Here is a 20,580-nt window from a genome sequence, read left to right as displayed (position 1 = left end):
GTTGAACTGATCCTTCCCTCATTTGCATCCTGGTAGCAGTCAACAGAGCCAACTTCAGATCCACATATTGTATGAATGGGCTGAGATGGTGTAGAATTATTCTAACTCTGAAATAGTCCTTGTTGAACACAACAAGTCTTCAAAACTGAAGTTTTAATTAAGAGGAAAGAAGAAAATGTCCTCTAAACTCTAGGTAATAGTACTCAATTTGACTTCTATTGACTCCACACTCACTGGTCTCCAGCTTTGCTAGTATAAGGCCACAGCTAGACCTAAGGTTTATCCTGGGATCATCCAGGGTTCGCCCCTGCCTGAGCACTGGATCCCCTGTGTGTCACCTAGGTGAACAGGTTTGACCCCTGGAAGATCCAGGGATAAACCTTAGGTCTAGCTGTGGCCTAAGACTACATGCATTTTCTTTTAATTTCGCTCTCTGCATTACAAGAAAGTTATGACACTTAATCATGCTATACAAATTTGAATAATCACCCAGGGGCCTTAGGAATAGGGTGGGGAAAGAGAACATACCCCCCATTTCTACTCAAATAAGGACTGCAAGCAGTGTCAAGCAAGGCTTTTTGTATGTATATCTACAAAAAATGATAGATTGATAATGAAACAGGAAAGACACAGGGAAAGTCCACTTCTGTAACTGTAGCTGGAGGAAAAGAGCCTCCACCGTCTGCCAACCTAAAAGATTTCAACTTGTTGACTTTAAGGTCCTGACAGGATGTGTGGGGCTGACACGTGACAGTACAGAGTGGAAAAAAGGGAGAAAGAGAATGAATACCCAACTGAATAGTTGCAGATTAAAAAATAGGTACTGGGTGATATCATAATCTTGCTAGCCAATAAGGGATGTTTTCAGTCTCTTTTGTAGGATTGCAGTTTTCAGGTAACTTTCTATTTTAAAAGTAAAAGCTAGAGTTATGATTCTTTTTTCTCTATAACTATTGACCAAGAGAGTGAATTTTGAAATATAGGAGAAATCTCCACTGTTGGCCCTCTGGAAGGCCCAAATTCTATTACAAGTGTTCAAGGTGATGATTCTTCATCACAATTTCCCCCCCCCCAAAAAGAAAGGGGAAAAAAGAATTTAAGAATATACAGCCTCCCCCCCCCCCCAAATTATGGCTATGATTGCCAGGGTCTGACAGCCACATCAGTATTATGGTATATTTGTATAAGTGAACAAGACAACATCTTTCAATATCTTTTGTATAAAGAAATTTCACTCATTATCCCAGTTAAGAACTGTTGCTCCTCGTACAAGACATCAAGGTGCACAGATAATTAAATGCATATTGTTTTTCTTTCTTTTCATTATTGTTTGACAGCATAAAGAGGATTGCTTTCCATCAGTCAAGTTTAAATGTTTCAGCATCAGTTCCAAATTTCCGACAACCCCTCTTGCTTTCATATTTTCCACTAGCTTCTCATTATGTTGGCAGTGCTGCTTCTGTTCTGTCAATAGTAAAATAATATTCCACAACACAGAAAGCCAAACTCTGCAAGTTCATCAAAGGTAGATAAATTATGCAAATATAGTCTGATCTAAGAACTCAAAAGGCAATTCTATACATGCCTACTCAGAATTAAGAACATTGGGTTCAATGGGGCTTACTCTCAGGTAAGTGGGTGCTGGGTTACAGCCTTAAGCAATTTGTATTAAACTCAAACTCTACTATTTAAAATAGACGTCAGAACTGTTGAAAATCCTGCAAATGTACAGGGAGGGTACTATAGCAGAAACCATATGCTGAAATTCAGGGAATGATCAAATAGCCATGAAGTAAAGTACTGGTGCTGTCACACCTGTGCTAACCATTGCTATCTTTTAATGGCAGTAGACATCAGGCTGGTGTTCACCCCTCTCCATTAACACTGAGAACGTAGCCTTGAACTAATTGTAAGAATGCAGTCATCTTGAAAATTTACCCCAAAGCCACTTATACTTCCAAGGAACTGAAAAGTAAAAATGATGAACGGCATTTCTACACATAAATTAATGGAGTGCCTGGGAGATTAATAGCAGCAAAGATTTTTGTGTGTGTGTTTTTAAATGATTGGGTGAAAACAGTTGGAAACATATGTTTAGGTGTTTGCTAACAAAAGATAGCATTTACCCTCTCTATTGCAATCATCTCTTGTCTTTACTTTTTCTTTTGCAAACAAGAGATAGCCCAGGGCATATGTCATTCTAGGCTGTGGAATTTATTCAAGATATTTTCTTATAGTTTCTCGACTAAGAACACAACAGATTTCTACCATACAGCAGACTAGAGATATAGTAAATATTTCTATAATCCGGGAGCTCATTTCTAAAGAAACTGTTTCCAGCAACTCCACAAAGCTGAAGAAATGTATTATCTTACTTCTTCCTTGCTCATCTACAGAACCAAAGGTTTACAAAAGTAATGAAAATTATTGCAAACATAATTTAAAAATGGACTTTGACTGTGTTTGTTAAATTGCCCCATTAATCTACGCTCTCCAGACGATATGCAATTAAGCAATTTAAAGCAATTTAAAAACATATAATCCCTTATAATCCAATCAGCTATGTCATAACATTAAAATGCAAGAAAACAAACCAACCAGAACCAAAACAAAAAGCAAGCGCAATACTGTCCATTATCATTTTGTGAACCGCCCAGGGAGCTTCGGCTATTGGGCAGTATAAAAATGCAATCAAAAAATAAATCTGACTGAATTGTAGAGAGAGTGGGTGTGTGGGTGTACACAAGTGTGCGTGAGAAAACGGTCTGGGTAATCAGATTTGGGGCTACATGCCAGCAATGGGGAACATGCTTTCCCAGCATCAATTTGACCCTTGGGCCCAAAAAGTTTGCCTACCCCTGATTTAGGGTAACATAGTCCTTTCTAATACTTATTCACAACAAACATGAGGTTGCTATGTGTGGAGCTCTTGGCATAAATACACACTCTAAACAATAGATAAATTGTGTATACTTACAAATCCTATGTATTTACACAGCTTGTAAAAAAAAAGAAGACTAAATTCTAGCTAAATGTCATGTTGATGGACCAACCCCATTTCTTCATCTTGGCAGCCTGCTCTATTTCGTAACATAAGAAACACTGGATAAGCAAGGAGCACCTGAAAAAACATCAGGAAGTTTTCAGTTCAACTGCCAATAAGATTGCTCCATAGATTTTTTTTCTAGTGCCCAGAGTGCGTCACCCCCTCTCCCCCAAATCCCAGGTTTCCAACTGCATGAGAGTGAACTTCCAGCTCAGTCTCCAAGAGCATCTCAACCTGTTGAAAGATTCCCCCAAAATGTCCCAAGTCCATTGTCATGAAAGCACAAACCTGAAGCCAATGGAATGAAGTCCTGAATGCCTTCATCACATTCCACAGCCTCCTTAGAAAACCCCTACAACATGCTACCAGTTTACAGGCAAAGTTTTAAGTGTCTCACCAGCTCCTGCAACTGCTTGTTAACTTTCTTAAAAAGCAAAGGTGATGAGCCATGAGCCATCAAATTCTCCACTGGAAGTCTAGAAGTCCAACTAGAGCTGTACAAGAATTTCATTTCAGGATAAACATCAGAACTTGCTCCGTTTGCACCTCTGAATGCAATTACATTTTTTAGGCAGAGCGCATGTATTCCCAAGCCTATAGTTGTGTTCACAAACATTTAGTCAATGAAGGGGAAATATACCCTTGGATGTACACTTCAAATGAAAAAAAAGTGCATCAAATACGCACTTTTCCATTTGAACAACAACAACAACAAAAGCCAGCATTCAGGAATGGCACCAAGGTGGACTGACCTTCATGGTGGAATTTGGAGAACCTCAATGAGTGGAGGCCTCACTGATTCTTTCAGTCCTAAATCCATAGATCTACAAAATGGCAATGGCCCTCTGACTTTTCATGTGCCAATGGGACACCCATGTCTTTTGCAAGAGTTCCAAATTGTCCCATGGGCCGAGCACACTCAGCAGAGCCAGCAAACAGGAAATCGTTGCGATACTGAGCACTTCCATGTCCTGTGGCGCACTGCCCACTCAAGCATTGTGCTAAAGGTTTCAAATGCCACCTGCAATTTTGAATTGGGCCACATTTTGGGAATCTTTCAATGGTGTTTCTTTTTGGAGAGATGAGAGGCACTTGAAGGCTGAGCTGTACATTCATTCAGATGCTAATGTGGGACTGGGATTGATGTGAATTTTCAAGAAGTGTGTGCTAGGTGATGGGGGTTATTTTGGAGTTATCACAGGATAGCAGTAGAATTGGAGGCTTTTAGGATGCAGGAGAATTGAGTCTGAAGTTTTTTCATCCCAGTTAGTCATTTCACACACTATTGTATGACACTTAAGCAAGTAAGGCCAGCACAGAGCTCTACTGCAGGACATCTTTTGGCTTTGGCTTTCTGGAGTAAGATTTGTTTATTTGATTTGATTTATAACCTGCTCTTTCTACCAAACTATGGCATTCAAGGTAGCTTGTTGAACAGTATTAGTAATCTTACAGCTGATTTTTGGTTTTGTAGGGTGATAGATGGAGGAACTAAGGAGGTTCCTTAGAAGCCTAATAAGAGGAGCCCTATTTCCCCTGAAAATTATTTAGCTATATCTTAAATATTAGACTTCCTGTGTCTCTTTCATTATAAGGCACCATCACTTAAGGCAGCAATGACTTTGGCACTGGTATGAAAAGTGTTGCATGCTTTGGAACAAGCTTTTACTGGTCCTCCTGTGCCAGCTGCATAATCTTGACCCACTTGAGGTGATGGTTATCCATCTTGGTGAGAATGACTTGAGCACAAGAAAAGGCAAGTCCACTTGCAAGCAGGCTGAAGCGTTGGCCTACCGATTTAAACTGGTTCAGCTAGTTTGGTCTGACATATTGCAATGCAGGGCTTGATGTTTCAGTAATGCAAAGCAAATGTGTGGGGCCAGGAGAAAGATTAACAAGTATGTAAAGCAGGAGGGAACTGTACTTTCAGGGATTTTTCATCATTTGCCTCAATTGCTTAGGAATGATAGTGTACACCTCTTAGACATAGAATGTGATATTTTCCTGGAGAATCTAAAACATTCTTGGGGAATCTACAACTTGCTTGAGGGAACTATTTATTTTAGGCAATTTGCCTGTTGCAGATGCTTTATAGTTAAATGAAGTTGTTGCTCGTTAATACCCAAAATCATGTTTGTTTTCCTTTTATTCTGAGGGTATGGATGCAATGGTATCATGTATTTATTGCATTGGTTTATGGGCTGTTCATGGGAACTACCTTTGTATTTACCTTGTTATTAAAGTAGCAGTTAAGGACTCAACAATCAGAAATTCTTTGACACCATATCTATTGTTAATATCAAAAGAGGGAGATAATCTCCTTTCCCGAATAATTTGTATTTTCATAGAAAATGAAGCCTAACTAAAATGTGTAAATTTTAACACAATTTTTGGGCCCTGCAAAAATGTTTTAAGGAGAAACTTATGCTTAGTGAATGCCTAGTAATAAGGACATTACTTTTTGCTGTTAAAGAATTGCTACCTCCCCTCCTCTCTCTCTCTGAACTACTTTTAGAATAAATCACTCAATCAATGAAAAATGTGCACCTAAAAAATCCTCTATTTTTTGCTCTTTAAAGTATGTGAAATAAAAATGACTTTAACAATGAACTGCTTAAAAATACGAGTTTTTCTCTGTATCTATTCTCTGGTCTGTAGATGGCAGAAGAGAACTTAAATCTTCAAACACCTTCTGTAATTCATAGAGGAATACATTGCTATTCAGAATGCAATTAACAACCCTCACAATACAGAAACAGCACTTTTGACAAAGAAACGTCAACAAACATAAACATGTAAAAACAAAAGGAAGTAAGAAAGAATTTAACATTAGTAGAACAAAAATAGAGTGTGCCCATTGACACTTCCTTTGCATGCAAACCCATGTGTAAGAGAGACAGGAGTCTACTTTTAGATTTATCAGTATTTGAGATATTTTCCACAGTTGCCCCACACCAATTATACTCGAGTAACTTGATTATCGATATGTCTCACATGAATGCAGGCAGTAATACACCACCCTGTAAAATCTATTGGCTTGGAGAACAGCTACATGGGGATTGAATATTTCAAGCCCATACTGGAAAGACTACCCATATAATTTTATTTATAATAGTAATACATTTATAAGATTTTTTCTTTACAAAAAGTTATATTAACAAAACAAAGTAAAAAAAAAAACTCTATCGAGTTATAACTAATTCCACTCATGTTATTTCTTTCTTCTTTCCTCTCTGGCATAGATCTGACATTCCTATAGACATGTGTATAGGAAGCACCTCTCACCTCACTTTCCTAGGTTTTCTACAAACATAAAATTAAACTTGATTGTTTCAACTGTCAAATTGTCCCCCAAGCCCTACTGTCCAATCAGGCCTCTGGAATAAACCAATCCCATACCAGACCAGAAGTTACCAATCATACAGGAGTTCTACGATTTCCTTAGACAATAGAAATGGTACGTTTCACATCCTTCTTTTCCCCAAGATTAATCTTCTATAATCTGTGCTCATTTTTCCTTTATAATATTTATCTTTACCCTAATAATCAACATATAACTAATATAATTTCTCCTATACAACTTCATATACTTCTCTAAACATATCCTACTTTTGTCATCTATTGATCTGTTCTATAACCCAAGAATCTCATTTTTGTTACAGCTCCAAATACCTCCCTTCCCAGGGAGGCTACGCTGGCTCCCTCTGTGCTACAGTTTTGGAGGCAGGCAAAAACTTTTTTGGATCAGTAGGCTTTTGGAACTATACTGGACCTGTGTTAATGTATTGCATTCCCCCCCTCCCTTTTTAAACTGTTACAGTTTTTAATTTTTTTAACATGTTTTTAATTTCACTGTAGATTTAATTCTATTTTAACTTTTGTAATTTATATTTATATGTTTTTATCGTACATGTTTTAATCTTGTAAACCGCCTTGAGTCCCAGTACTGGGAAAAAGGCGGGATATAAATATAATAATAATAATAATAATAATAATAATAATAATAATAATAATAATGCAAAGAAAACTTCTTACCTGGCATAAAAGTCATCGGGTGGAATAATTTCTTGAAAAAACTGTAACTGGTACAGGTAAAGTCCAATTAAGTGGCCTGCGCTGAATATAGCCATTAATACACAGAGACAGCTGAATATCAGCTGATCAAATACTCGACAACAGGACCACCACGTACACAAACCCAAAAATAAAAAGAAATACACAGCTGAAGTCAGTGATGGTAGCATCATTCCTACAAAAAAAAAAAAAATGAATGGAGGGTGATTATTATGTCATGTACTCATTATATATGTGCTATAGGAAAGCTAAACAAGATGTTTACAAATTAACAATTCATCTTAAATATCCTGAGGCTTTTTTTTAAAAAAATATATTGACGGTTTACTTTATAATATACAGCTTTGTAAAATATTGAGGTATATTCCAGTCACACCTTTCAGTTTTTTCCTAAGATCTCAGTGGAAAATGCTGATACACACAAAATAGGTGTTGGCGGTTTCTAGGGATCCAGAAACCAATTCTCCCCTCCCCACAACTCACTGGGGCCTGCACCCCCTTGCTGCTTGTGAAACTGCTGCCACTGCAGCACAAAACTACAGCAGTAAACCCCCTGCATGTTTCCTTAAAGGAAAAAAAGGCATTCAGGAAGCACATCGCTTATTTCAAAGCAAAATTGCACTCCACAGGGCTTCTAGGAATGCAAGTTTGCTTCAAAACAAGGCAAAAGTGTGACTTCTTTGCTACTACTCTGCCTCCAAATTTGGTTGGGTGGCAGGGGCCAGAAAAAGTCAGAAGTGCATGAGAACAGCAGGCTGCTTGAGAAAGGATCTAACAGATTCCTGCACTTTCACATGTAGATCCAGGATTCCCTTGTTTAAATAAAGAGGCCCCAGTTCAACCCAATCTCTGGTGTCTGTGTCTTTATTCATGCCTCCTTCTCCACTTGCAAACCTGTTACCCACTAATTTTAAAAGGGGATGAAAGCAGGAATGAAATTTATGTTTAGGTAGGAACGCTTGCAAAATTCAATTTTGGTGGATCCCGATACAAACTGACCCAATCAGCACCTCCTAGACCAATGTGTGAACTTGAACTTACTTATCCACCAGCTGGTAAACTTTCTGAATGTGCTGATATAGTTCTCAGGTCAAAAATGCATCACAATACATGTAGAAATGCATATTTTGAGAACAAATATGTTTTAAAATAAGTATTTAGAAACAAAAGTGTGTTGTTGTTGTTGTTATTGTTGTTTTAAAAATGTCGGTTAATGTGAAACAGGACAAAACAGACTTATGAGTGTGCAAATGTGAAAGTGCACAGACCAGAAATAATTTCACCTGTCCTTCTCTAGCTTCATATTCTTCACCCAAATTATGGCTGCTTTGGGTTAATTTGCATGAGCAATTTTAACAGAATATATAGTTTTCCATGCAATACATCTCAGACATAATGTAATTTTTTATTTGTTTTATCAAGCTGTTATCTAGGGCTATTCCATTTTAACTAATAAGCTCCTTATCTAAGAAAAAGGGGCTAGAATACAATAGTGAACCAATGTCAATGTCCTTAAAAAACCAAGAAATATTATGATGTGTATGTTCCAACTATCCCTAATTACCAGAGTCATTCCCTAATTTTAGTTATCTTTTCCTAATGAATTGCTGTACCTATGTTGCCGTTTCTGTAGACATGTCAAGGAGAAAAATGGGGAAAATATTATGTAGTCTTTGTTCCCCATCCCCAAAGCAAATATACAGAGAATAAATTTTGCTAATTTTGTTTTGAGACTAAAGATTTTCTTTGTTTTAAAGACCTACAACCCCATAGGTCTGAACAGTGGGTCTTAAATCCTCTACACCCAAACATTTGAAAGCATATGATAAGGATTTGATGGGTCCTGGGATCTACCATTTTTATTGCTATTGCTGATTGTTTCAAATTGTTACATTTTTGTATGTAGCAAGTTTAATATTTTTAGGGTTATAATCTTTATAAATTTCCCAGAGACCTTTGGCTATTGGATGTTATGCAAGAAATGAATGAAAACATAATTAAAGAGTTACCAACTGATCTGTAAAAAAAACCCACAATCCAGTTCTTAAAAAACATAACCATTCCCATGATTTGTGGAAAATAGTAGCCCTAATTAGGCATTAAGCCTTAATGTAAGAGTGCATAAAGTGTATAGTGTGCCAGGGATATATGTACCAGCCTTGGCCCCAATGTCCCTATGCACCAGCATTTCCGTGTTTATTCCTGACATTGGCCTAATCTACACCTGCCATTTATCCCGGGGTGGTCACAAGGTCATACCTGTGTTCCAAATGATGCACAGCTGATCCTGGGGCGAACCGGGGACGAGCCCTTAGTTCTCCTGGGATAGCTGGGACTGGTTTGTCCCCATTTTTTTGGACCATCCCAAGCTCTGGAAACGGGCACAAAGCTGTGTGTGGGGAGTCCATGGGCATTGTGGGTGAGGGGGAGAGCATTTCCCCAACCTTTGGGATGGCGCTCAGTGTCTTACAGCACTGAGTTTCTTGTTTTGTTTTGTTTTAAAACAACCGTTCCTTCATGCAGGATTGCACCCGTGCAATTACGCAAATGTCTCCTCTCTTTTTGAAAAAAACATGGCATCCCAGAACGTCCCTCTTTACTTCCAGGACAACTTGCTGGCGTGTGGCCCTGAGGGAAGGTCCCGGACGTGCAAAATTCTGTGATCATCTCTCCCCTCTCTCCAAATGGCTGCAGGTGTAGATGAGCCTCTTTTCACATTGAGCGTCTGAAGGGAGATTCCAAGTATGTTCAGCTGAAGTGCAGAGTTCTCAAGCATGACAAGGTTTGGAAGTATGTTAAGCTAAATTTGCTAAAAATTCTTTTTCAGACTTTCACGCTCAATGCATTGTCAGTTGTGGAGGGCCATGAGACTATTGGATTAGGGCTGGTGTATGTGCCCTTTGCACCATCATTTTTTCAGTCTGGATGCCTGCACAGGGCTAGTAGCTATACAATGATTCCAGGGATAATAACCATACAACTGTATCTAATACAACAAGCAATGAAAACTAAAATTTCATGTAAATTAAGTCAGCAATATATTTATTTTAACCACAGTCGGAGCATTTTCCAATGCTTCACTAAGGTTAAAGCCCAGTTGTGTTTTTAATCTATTGGGCTTCTGAGAAATTGCTCAAAAGAAGAGAACTCACCTGTTGTACCAAGTAAAATTGTAACAACAACTTTTCCAGCTGTAGTTATAATGTTGCCAATAATCTCCTTCATTTTGGAAGCTATTGAGGCAATTCTACGCAGCAATTTTAATTTTGTGGTTTCCTCAAATTCCTCTTCCCCACATTCTGCATCATCTAGATCTTCACATATTAATGCATCTTCTGCCTCTATCCTCTCTGCTTCATTCTGAGTATGAGAGAAAATTGCAATAAGGTATAGTTTAACATAACACAGAATTTCATGTAAAATATCTGCATTAACCACCTGTCTCACACTGAGCATTCCCATGTTAATTCAATGCAACTGTTCTCTTTCTCTTGGACAGAAATAGTCTGAGGCCTTAGCTTCACCTAAGGTTTATACCAGGATCGTCCCTGCCTGCTTCCAGGATATCCTGTGTGTCATTTACATGAACAGGGATGACCCCGGGACAATCCCAGGATAAACCTTAGGTCTCGCTAAGGCCTTATTCTTGTTTTCTTCCTTTGTTCCCTAAACTGCTGCTGCCCAAATTCTATGTCTCACCAAACTGCCCTGTGATCCCATGAGCTGCAACCTTGCTCAGACAGTCATCTCTCATTCTGATTACAGTAAGCTCCTCATATCTGGTTTTCTATCCATTAGAAAATATCCGTAATCAATTCAATCCAACATGTTTATGTTACCAAGCCTCTGTTCTCTACTGCTATAATCATACTATATCTCTTGCTTCTCTGAAATCTGTGTATTGGCTTGTATCTTTTGCCTTCTTTGTATTGCATCCATAATGCTACTGAGACATTATTATAACTATCACAACTATGTCAGGGTAGGGAGGCTACCTATACATCACCAAAAAAGAGGACAAAGGAAGGCACAGGTTTGCATAGAATTTGGATAAGATAGTTTATATGCATATAACTCCAGTTTATCTTTCCTTTGAATTGTGTTCTGTTTATTGTGTCAACACTTTTTGTGTGGCTGGCTGGCTGGTTGGTTATGCTAATTCTTTTTTTTAAAGAAATAAAGATTTAATTGATAAATTTGGAGTATAAGTTAGTTCTGTTTTCAGTTTTTCCTGCTGAAAAAAAGTAGTATTACTCTAGCATCTAGCATATTCATAAAATGTTAAAACTATCAATCACTCCAACAGCAAGGAAGTGATATCATCTCATTCCTCCGTGGTTGCTGAGAAAGTATTTTGATGACAGCAGCAGTAACAACAACAGACATTCTTTTACTCCTTTACTTAGTTCATGTTGCGCCATTTTTATCCTTTCCCACAATGGATTGCCTACAAATGGCCAGAAAACACTTGTTCAACTTTGAAATAAGCATTAAACAAAAAAAAGCAGGTGTGGAAAACATTCCTCTTGTGAGTATGACCAATTGTTTCACTAAACATGTCCATTGTAAGTGGAATGGCCTGGGCAGGATCTACACTACTGCTTTACAATGGTTTCTAACAGTATTGATCATAGGAGTGCTCAAGGCGTGCATAGGCGTTTCAAACGCCTCCTGAAAACATACCCTTTTAAAAAGGCTTTCCCAGGCACACCCTAATGTCTCAAGCAGTAAGTGCTGAATTGAGGGGGCCACAGAGTAGGGATCTAGATGCAGTGGGAATGGCCCTCTGGCTGCCCTCCAGCTGCTCCACCAACGCACCAAAGAACCGCTGCCTCTGAGAGAGCATCATTGCGCCCGACAGCAGGAATGAAAAGGCCAGTGTCTCCACAAAGCCCCACCAATGCTGGGGCTTGAGGAGCGTCTCCTCATTCCTCCCCTCGATTGCAACAGCCCTCCCACAGTCAGCCAAGCCACACATGGAGTAGGGCATCAGTGTCTACAGTGTTTAATAAATAAATAAATAAAAATAATGTCCTTTATGACTGAGTAGTCAATAAATGTTCATCTTTTTTTTAAAAAAAAATCCATGGGTGCACACCCTAATGAAATTATTATTATTTATTATTATTATTATTTATTTATATAGCACCATCAATGTACATGGTGCTGTACAGAGTAAAACAGTAAATAGCAAGACCCTGCCGCATAGGCTTACATTCTAATAAAATAATAATAAAACAATAAGGAGGGGAAGAGAATGCAAACAGGCACAGGGTAGGGTAAACAGGCACTGGGTAGGGTAAAACTAACAGTATAAAGTCAGAACAAAATCAAGTTTTAAAAGCTTTAGGAAAAAGAAAAGTTTTTAGCTGAGCTTTAAAAGCTGTGGTTGAACTTGTGCTGTGCACGCCTATGGTATTCATAACCAGTTACCTAGGGAGGTTGTGGGCTCTCCCTCACTAGAGGCATTCAAGATGCAGCTAGACAATCATTATTATTATTTATTTATTTATTTATTTATTTATTTATTTATTTATTTATATAGCACCATCAATGTACATGGTGCTGTACAGCAAGTATGCTTTAGCGTGGATTCCTGCATTGAGCAGGAACTCAATGGCCTTATTGGCCCCTTCCAACTCTACTATTCTATGATTCTATGAATCCAGAGTTCATACTCACACATTTTTCTCTACACTTAGGGATCTAATACGGCCTCTTACACCATTCTCCCTCATTCTCATAAACTGCTGTTAGGGTCCTTGCTACTCTCCTGGACTTCAGGTCTGTAAACAACCCCCTAATTAACCTTCTATCTATCGTGTCTCCAACTCCACTGTAGAACTTGCCTGCTGGTATATTCTGCTACTGCATCTCTCTAGTCTTTCCTTGCTTCTGGAAAGCATCGGCTTCTTCTTTCCATGCTGTGACCCCTGCAACACCCATATTCATACACAGTGCTGCCCTAAGACACATCCTTAACCTTTTTCTCTCATCACCCCTCATAAAAGCACATGGATAGGATATAGAATGGGAAGTGCAAATTGTGTAAATTTAAAATGGGAAATCTAAAATGTGTCAGTATGTGTGTATCCACATAGGTGTAGAAGTCATCCATTTACCACTTGTATTTCCTCCACATCCCAAAATTGTAACTTCTGTGTAGTTCTCTTTCCCAAATCCTTCAAAACGCCTAAGATTCACCTCTCAATGTCTGCCCTTGCACGAAACGAACAGAATGCCACCATGAAGAACCTCAGGGGTGGGCCTTCTCCGTAGCGGCAACCATCCTCTGGAGAATCCTCCCTTGTGCAATTCGGGAGGTGGAAAATGTAACATCCTTCAAACACCTCCTGAAAACATACCTTTTAAAAAAGGCTTTCCCGGGACTGTAATTTATCTGATTTAATATTGCATTCCTTTTAACATTTTAAATTCATTGTATACTTATTGTATTTGATGGTTTTAATTGTGCACTCACCAGAGAGTCTTGGCTATTACGCAGTATAAAAATGTAATAAATAGATTAAATAAACATTAGATGCCCTACACTTTCTTTTGTAACAGAACAATCTTACTATGGTGATCTACTACATAGTCCGTGCCTAAGGTAGATACTTCTACCTTTACCCCTGTTTACTAAAGCCACAAACAAATAAAAGAGACAAGGAAAAGAAAGGAAAGGGCATGCATGGGCAGCTGGTTGAGAATAATACTGCAGCGAAGAATCTTTCTGGGTGGTTCTAAATTCTGTTGTGCGACTAAGTCCAAAGTCTTCCATGGAGTAGATCAGAAACATAAACAATAAAACCCTTCTCTTATTTTATAGAATGAATTGCTTTAATGTGGATTCATTTCGCCCTTATGTAGAAGTATTTCCTCTGCTATTAAAATTGGCAAAATGTGACTTCCAAGTTGTCTGTTTCCACTGAAAGGCTTGGTGTTGCTCCATCACTGACTGAAATGATTAATTTTTACGTGTATGTGTGTAACAGAACTCAACTTTTAATTTAATGCATTCAAACAAATAGCAATAATCACCACCTGGTGAGCCAGTGCAGATCACTAACAGTGTCCAAGTTTTGATTCTGTTCTACTGTATTTATTTATTGCATTTCTATACCGCCCAATTGCCGAAGCTCTCTGGGCGGTTTACAAAAATTAAAACCATAAAAACCATTCAAAATATAAAACAAACAGTATAAAAGTATACTATAAGATGCAATATAAAAACACAACCAGGATAAAACCAAGCAGCAATGCAGATATTAATACAGATTTAAAGTACAAATTTAAAACAGCAAAGTTAAAATTAAGTTTCTATATCAACTCCCCAAACCTAGTGCCCTCTAGATCTGTAATCATAATGTGTAAATTATGATGACTGAACATTGTATCAGAGAGCTTCGGCTATTGGGCGGTATAAAAATGCAATAAATAAATAAATAAATAAATAAACGTATTTCCAAAGTCTCATATATAGGTATCCGAAAGATTGGGGGGGGGGTGACTTTGCAAGGCCAAAATTGCATTTTGTCTTCAGGTTTTTAAACAGCAGCTGATTTCCAGTGCCCAGGCCAAATAATAAACCCTTTTAGAAAATTAGGGGAGTTTAAAAATTAAGTGTCATTGGAGACTCCTCAAAGAAATAAAAGTTTTTAAAATTCCACTGACCTCTTTGAATTCTGGCCAGTGAACCCACGCTTCATGAATTGTAGTTAGAAAAAATATTTATTTATTTATTGCACTTTTATACCACTCAATAGCCGAAGCTCTCTGGGCGGTTCACAAAAATTAAAACCATAATAAACAACCAACAGGTTAAAAACACAAATACACAATACAGTATAAAAAGCACAAATGCTTTTCCCTCATTAAAAAATGCTTAACGTGTAATTGTATAACTTTGTGGATGCGATTAAAATCAAACAATTCAAATGACATATAGCATTTGTTTAGTAAAACTATGCAAACTGAGATGCAAAACAAAATTAAACGTGTTATTAAATTTGTCATTCATTTGAGGCAAGTCCGAAAGCCCATCACTGAACACCATTTTCTTAAAACTGTCAAATGCAGATACAGCACAGACAAGAAGCATCACTGCTTCTACGGCAGCTGTGACTGCTACCACTATGTTCAGAGCCAGAATGTCCATTAGTTATGTTTGAGGCTGATTTATTAACATCCACCTTTTAAATGTTTCCTCTGATATAGTCTAAACATTGATGTGCTGAAACAGACTCTCAGATCTCATTGGCACATCCACTAACAAGCGGCCCTAGTCAGAATCAAAATCCATTCTTGCAAGAGGGTACTGTATTGTATTAAGTGTTATGAGTAGTAACATACTGTAATGATTGAAACTTTGGAAGAAACAGAGATATGTTACTGATTTCATCCTTAACATGTTAACCAGTCAACAAAATAATCAACAGGACTGCTACAGTTTGCACTGAATATAAAGGATTCAAACAATAAAGTATAGGGTAATATACTCATTGTCTGAACTTTATGAGCTGGATTGGTAAACTGTCACACAAGGATACAGGTGCTTCCTTAAGACATCTGTTCATGATAGACAAATTGCCTACTTCGAAGGATTTGTGTATTTCCTTCCAGTCAGAAATTTGGAAATTGAACCTTTAAAAATAATAATAGCCCTGACGCACGATAACGGGTCCTAGATTCCTTTTTGTGTCTGAATTCATAACCTAACAATAATTCAATTACAGTTCATACTTACTGCCCATAGTTTACATGTTCATAGCAAAACTGGGGATTTTAACAAATTCTATGTGAAATTGACTTTGGAAGAAAAGAACTATGTAAGGGAATGGATCCCCTGCAAATGACCAAATGGTTTCCAATACAAAATATACTATTTCTCCTTAAAAAGTTATATATGCACGCTACAGAATTGTACACCTAGGGCAGAATTCTTTAGTACAGTGATGACTGACATGCATCCATTTCAATATAAATGCTCCATATTAACACCTGATGGTTTTCAGCAGTATTACAACTCTGGGCATCAAGATGAATGACTTACATTTCCAGAGAAGACAGTAAGTGAAAACACTTTGAAAAGTGGCGTTATTACTTGTCACTACTAAATCATTAATTGAAATCAAAGAAGAGCAAGATAATAATCTCTGTGCCCAACAGCTCTTTAAAAAAATCTAAATTGTCAGTAATTTTCAGAATTAGATGGACACTGTATGAGTACAGAGTACTTCCTCTTGAAAGCGGAAGAATATTTAAAGAATCTTTGACTCTCTCCAAATGTCTCCCAAGGGAGCTTGGCACAAGCATTGCAGTGTTTCCCCTCACATCAGTTTTTGTACTGAAATAATAAGGAACGAAAGTGAATATGATATTTCTAAAACAGCATAAAGGCCCTTTTATACTAGCTCCATGTGGAGCTTTGTTTGCCAATTCCCGCCTCTCCTCCCAAATTTAGCAGCAATGTAGTAAATCACAAATGAACAAACAGTCTCCCAAACAGCACACTGCATTAGCAGCCTCTAATGCATGTTCATTTCAGAACCCAAATCAATTAAGGCCAACCATAGGATGCAGGGCATACATCAATGCCAAACCTGAATGCAATATTTATCAGTTCCACATCCTTACTCAGTGGAACAGCTCCTGAAGGGCAAACTAAAACAAAACAAAACAAAAGTGTTGTAACTCATTAATATGCTTTAAAAAAAAGTAATGGAATATTCAAATACAGAAACATTTCATTACTTTACTTGGTGGCTTTTTATTACAGCAAATCTTCAATATTGTATTTTTTAATGTTTACTGTTTTTAACTTTTGTAAACCACCCAGAGAGCTTCAGCTATGGAGTGGTATATCAATGTAATAAAATAAATAAATAAATAAATATCTAGATAGCTACGTTTGACAAATTAGTTATTATTGAATAACTAAGCCCTTGTGCTCAGGAAAAAACACTAGATATTCTTCCTCACTATCCTCTCCACAGAATACAGTACAAGTATGCTGGTTAAATAAACTCTGACGGATCCATTCCCTTACATAGTTTGGAATGCTACTTGAAGCTTTTTGATTGCTGGTTTGCTTGATCACCTGGGGGGATAATGCTAAATCAATTTTTCATGGTTGTGTGTGAATGCTATCAGATTTACTGGAGAGCATAATTTGCTTCAGAGTACTTGCATCAAAAAGAAACTGGCTTAATTCAGTGATTGGTGGTGGTGATGGTAGTAGGAGTAGGAATCATCATCAGTGATTGCAATTATTACAGGACAATTAGTTCATGTAAAATTTCTGTCATATGTTTTTTCAGCACCATCAAACAATATCCAATCAATGGGTCCAGCAGATTACATGCGACCATTTCATCACGATATGAAACGGGAGCATTGTCTAGCCCTGGGGCAATAGACCACAGTCTTTTGGGGGCGGGGGGGGGATAGGACAATGGCACAACTGTGGGTCAGAATTGGGTCACTGCCAATTTCCTCTACATCACTCAGGGCTGGAGAGGGGGAAGAGAACTTGTGCTTGGGGTGAACAGAAAGAGGCGAGACCTTTCCTCCTGCCCATGAAACTGCTTCTGCTCCGCTTTTTTCCCTTGATAGGAAGCTCAGACACGAAGTAATTTCATCAGGAAAAGAAGCAGTCAGGGAAGGAAGCACACGGGTGGGAAAAGGCTAAGTGCCTCCTCCCACCCTACCTAGGCTTTAAACTGCCCCACCCCCACAAATACATGGTACAGGGAATCTGCACTATTCACATTCCGACATGTGTAATTCTGCTGTAATGTGTAGTTGGCTCCAAGAAAGGTATATATTCAAGGAATACTTCAGAATGTAGGATAACCAATAGTGACCAGAATTGCAATACAAAACAGAAAGGCATTTTACTGTTAAAAGCAACATGTCTTGGGAAATTAAAGCTATGGAGTCGTATCAGTGAATTTTCTTTATTTCAAGATATTTCCAAATTCAGACTATTCATCCATATAGCTTTAAGCTACTTCCATTCCAAGTCCTCTTCAACAGTTAATGCTACATCTGCATTCTGTCACATAAAAATGGCCATCTGCACCAAATCAGTATCTTAATTCTTGCTAGCAGCTGTGAAGTTAAATGTTCTCTCTCTTGCTTTTTTCACCTTTTACACCTTTTGAATTGCATTGTACTTTGCAGAGCTTGCAGTCTGGGCTTTTCTCCAGCTGAATTCACCTGCTTTAAATTGTCTAAGCCCTAATAAAAAGGGTCTGCAGATGAGCTTGCTCCAAATGTGCAACCATTTAAGAGAGGTAATGAATTGGACAGCAGCCTAGGATCATGCAGAATTTTTAAACTTTATAATTCAATACTAATTAAAAACACACCCTTGGCTCATTCCTGGACTGTATTTCTTCTGTCCACTAATTTCCCCACTCCCTCCGGTCCAGCTCATATATATATTCTTTTGCTATGAATGGAGATATGTTTTACATGTGGTTTTATATGAATGAAAACCTACATATTCCCACTGAATATCCCACCAAAGAGCCTGGGATCAACATAGCTATCTCCTTGATGATAGCAATGTCACAGAAAATACTGAGGGTTTCTTGATGGCTGTCCCACAGTTTCAGGGCTATTTCCCCCAAAGCCTTATTAAATATGGTGGCCATCTGTCCTCTTTTACAGAGGACAGTCCTCTAAATGAAAGGCTCTCTGAGCCTGTCCTTGCTAAATTCCACTTTAAAGATAATGGACCATAAGAATCGTTGCCCATCAAAAGTTAGAGCATCTGGACTGCAGGTTAAACAGATAGGCACACAGTTCTGCACTCTAGTGACATTCACTGTATATCTATTTTAATTATTTGCAAATTTGCACCTATACATATGAATTAGCATGTGTAAATTGTATACAGATCATTATCTTCTTTTGTGGTCGTGCATTTCTTATTTTTTGGCAATTCATAAGTGGCCATCCTATCGCCAAAACGTGGATCCTTTTCTACAAAAAGACATGACTGAAGACTTGCACACTATGTCTTTCATGTATATGTAGGAAGATATGTCTCTTTTCTGTTTTTTGTTGGAGAGGAGGAAGAACATGGTGATGCACACTGCTGTGCTAAAATCTTGGATTTCTCCATTTATTTCTATCTGCAAGTGTTACTTCTGCCCTGGAGCACATTTCAAAGTATTTTCTTAATGCATAACAGAAAATTACCTATCCAGACAATGAGACGGCGTCCCGCTATCCTTTTTATATCAATGTGTCTCTTCCTCCTTTTCTTCCCTTTCCCAGTGGAATTTCAAACAGAACCAAACAGAAACAAATTGGCTCTCTACACAGTTCGTTGAGGTTGGCAGCCTGAAATTGTAACTCTAAACTTACTTAATAGGTAGGGAATATGTGGCACTGAACTGTCCTGTGTCAGTCAGCCAGCTACACCCTGTATGCACCAGCTCCCAAAGGAGGCTTGTTCTGTGGACAGGACAATGAAACCAGTTACCTAGGGAGGTTGTGGGCTCCCCCACACTAGAGGCCTTCAAGAGGAAGCTGGACAACCTCCTATCAGGTATGCTTTAAGGTGGATTCCTGCATTGAGCAGGGGGTTAGACTTGATGGCCTTATAAGCCCCTTCCAACTCTACTATTCTATGATTCTATGACAAAGGGGCAACAAGCAGGAGTGTCAGTACAAGGGAGCAGCCAATGGCTTCCTGGTGCCCACCAGCACCAGGCCCAAAGGGCCAAGGAAGCCCTACATTGCCGAAGACAGACTTGAATTGAGGGAGGCTTTCTCTACTGAGCTCTGATACCTCCTCACAGGCTTACTGCTAGATGACTGTGGAAGCTGATAATGGGGGCTGTGGTGAACCCTCTTGAGCATACAGGCCCATGAGGAACTGCCCAATAATGATGGCCCTTGACGCTGGCTCTTCTTATGCAAGATTTTTTATCATGAATCTTGTGTGAAAGTCATCACTTCCACAAACAGGTATTTTACTCTGTAGTCACATAACATACATAGGCTGAGAAGCCTCAGCCCACTGCTGTTTCCCAGGCATGTGCACATGTGGAAAGCTCGTGTGTGCCATCATTGCACTTAGCGATTTCTACACACGAGTTCCATGCTCATGTTCCCTTCTACACAGAGATGACTTTCATGAAGAATTAAAAAAACAAAACACATGAAGACATTAGTAGCCTTAATAATATTCATAAGAAAAGAATTTACATCTGAATTTGCACTGGACTCCTAGGCTGCCATTAGTTGGAATCATGGGTGTCTGCATGTAGTACACTGGAGACAGCTATATAGAAAAGTGTAATCAGGGTACAGGACAATCATATTCACGTCTACTTAGAAATCAGTCCCCAGTTCAATGGGTTTCCCCCCCTTCCCGCTCCATGTAGGTACACATAGGATTTCAGCCTTAATTTCTTTGGACTAGATAACAGATACTTTATATT

The 20,580-nt window shown here is 38.4% G+C and overlaps 1 protein-coding gene across 1 annotated transcript in view; it reads right to left on the bottom strand.

The window, feature by feature from the left end:
* The window catches only part of PIEZO2 (piezo type mechanosensitive ion channel component 2), a 307,830-nt gene that overhangs the window by 114,223 nt on the left and 173,027 nt on the right, over positions 1-20,580 (bottom strand). The window contains exons 6-7 of the mRNA XM_063130557.1: positions 10,273-10,480; positions 7,082-7,295 (exon numbers count right to left, since the gene is read on the bottom strand). Of these exons, the coding sequence (XP_062986627.1) occupies positions 7,082-7,295; positions 10,273-10,480 (422 nt within the window). The remainder of the gene's footprint in view (positions 1-7,081; positions 7,296-10,272; positions 10,481-20,580) is intronic.

Source organism: Elgaria multicarinata, chromosome 7 (genome assembly GCF_023053635.1).
Source record: "Elgaria multicarinata webbii isolate HBS135686 ecotype San Diego chromosome 7, rElgMul1.1.pri, whole genome shotgun sequence".
NCBI classification, from domain to species: domain Eukaryota; kingdom Metazoa; phylum Chordata; class Lepidosauria; order Squamata; family Anguidae; genus Elgaria; species Elgaria multicarinata.
The sequence above is the reverse complement of the archived record's forward strand: the minus strand, read 5'-3'. Positions and strand labels throughout refer to the sequence as shown.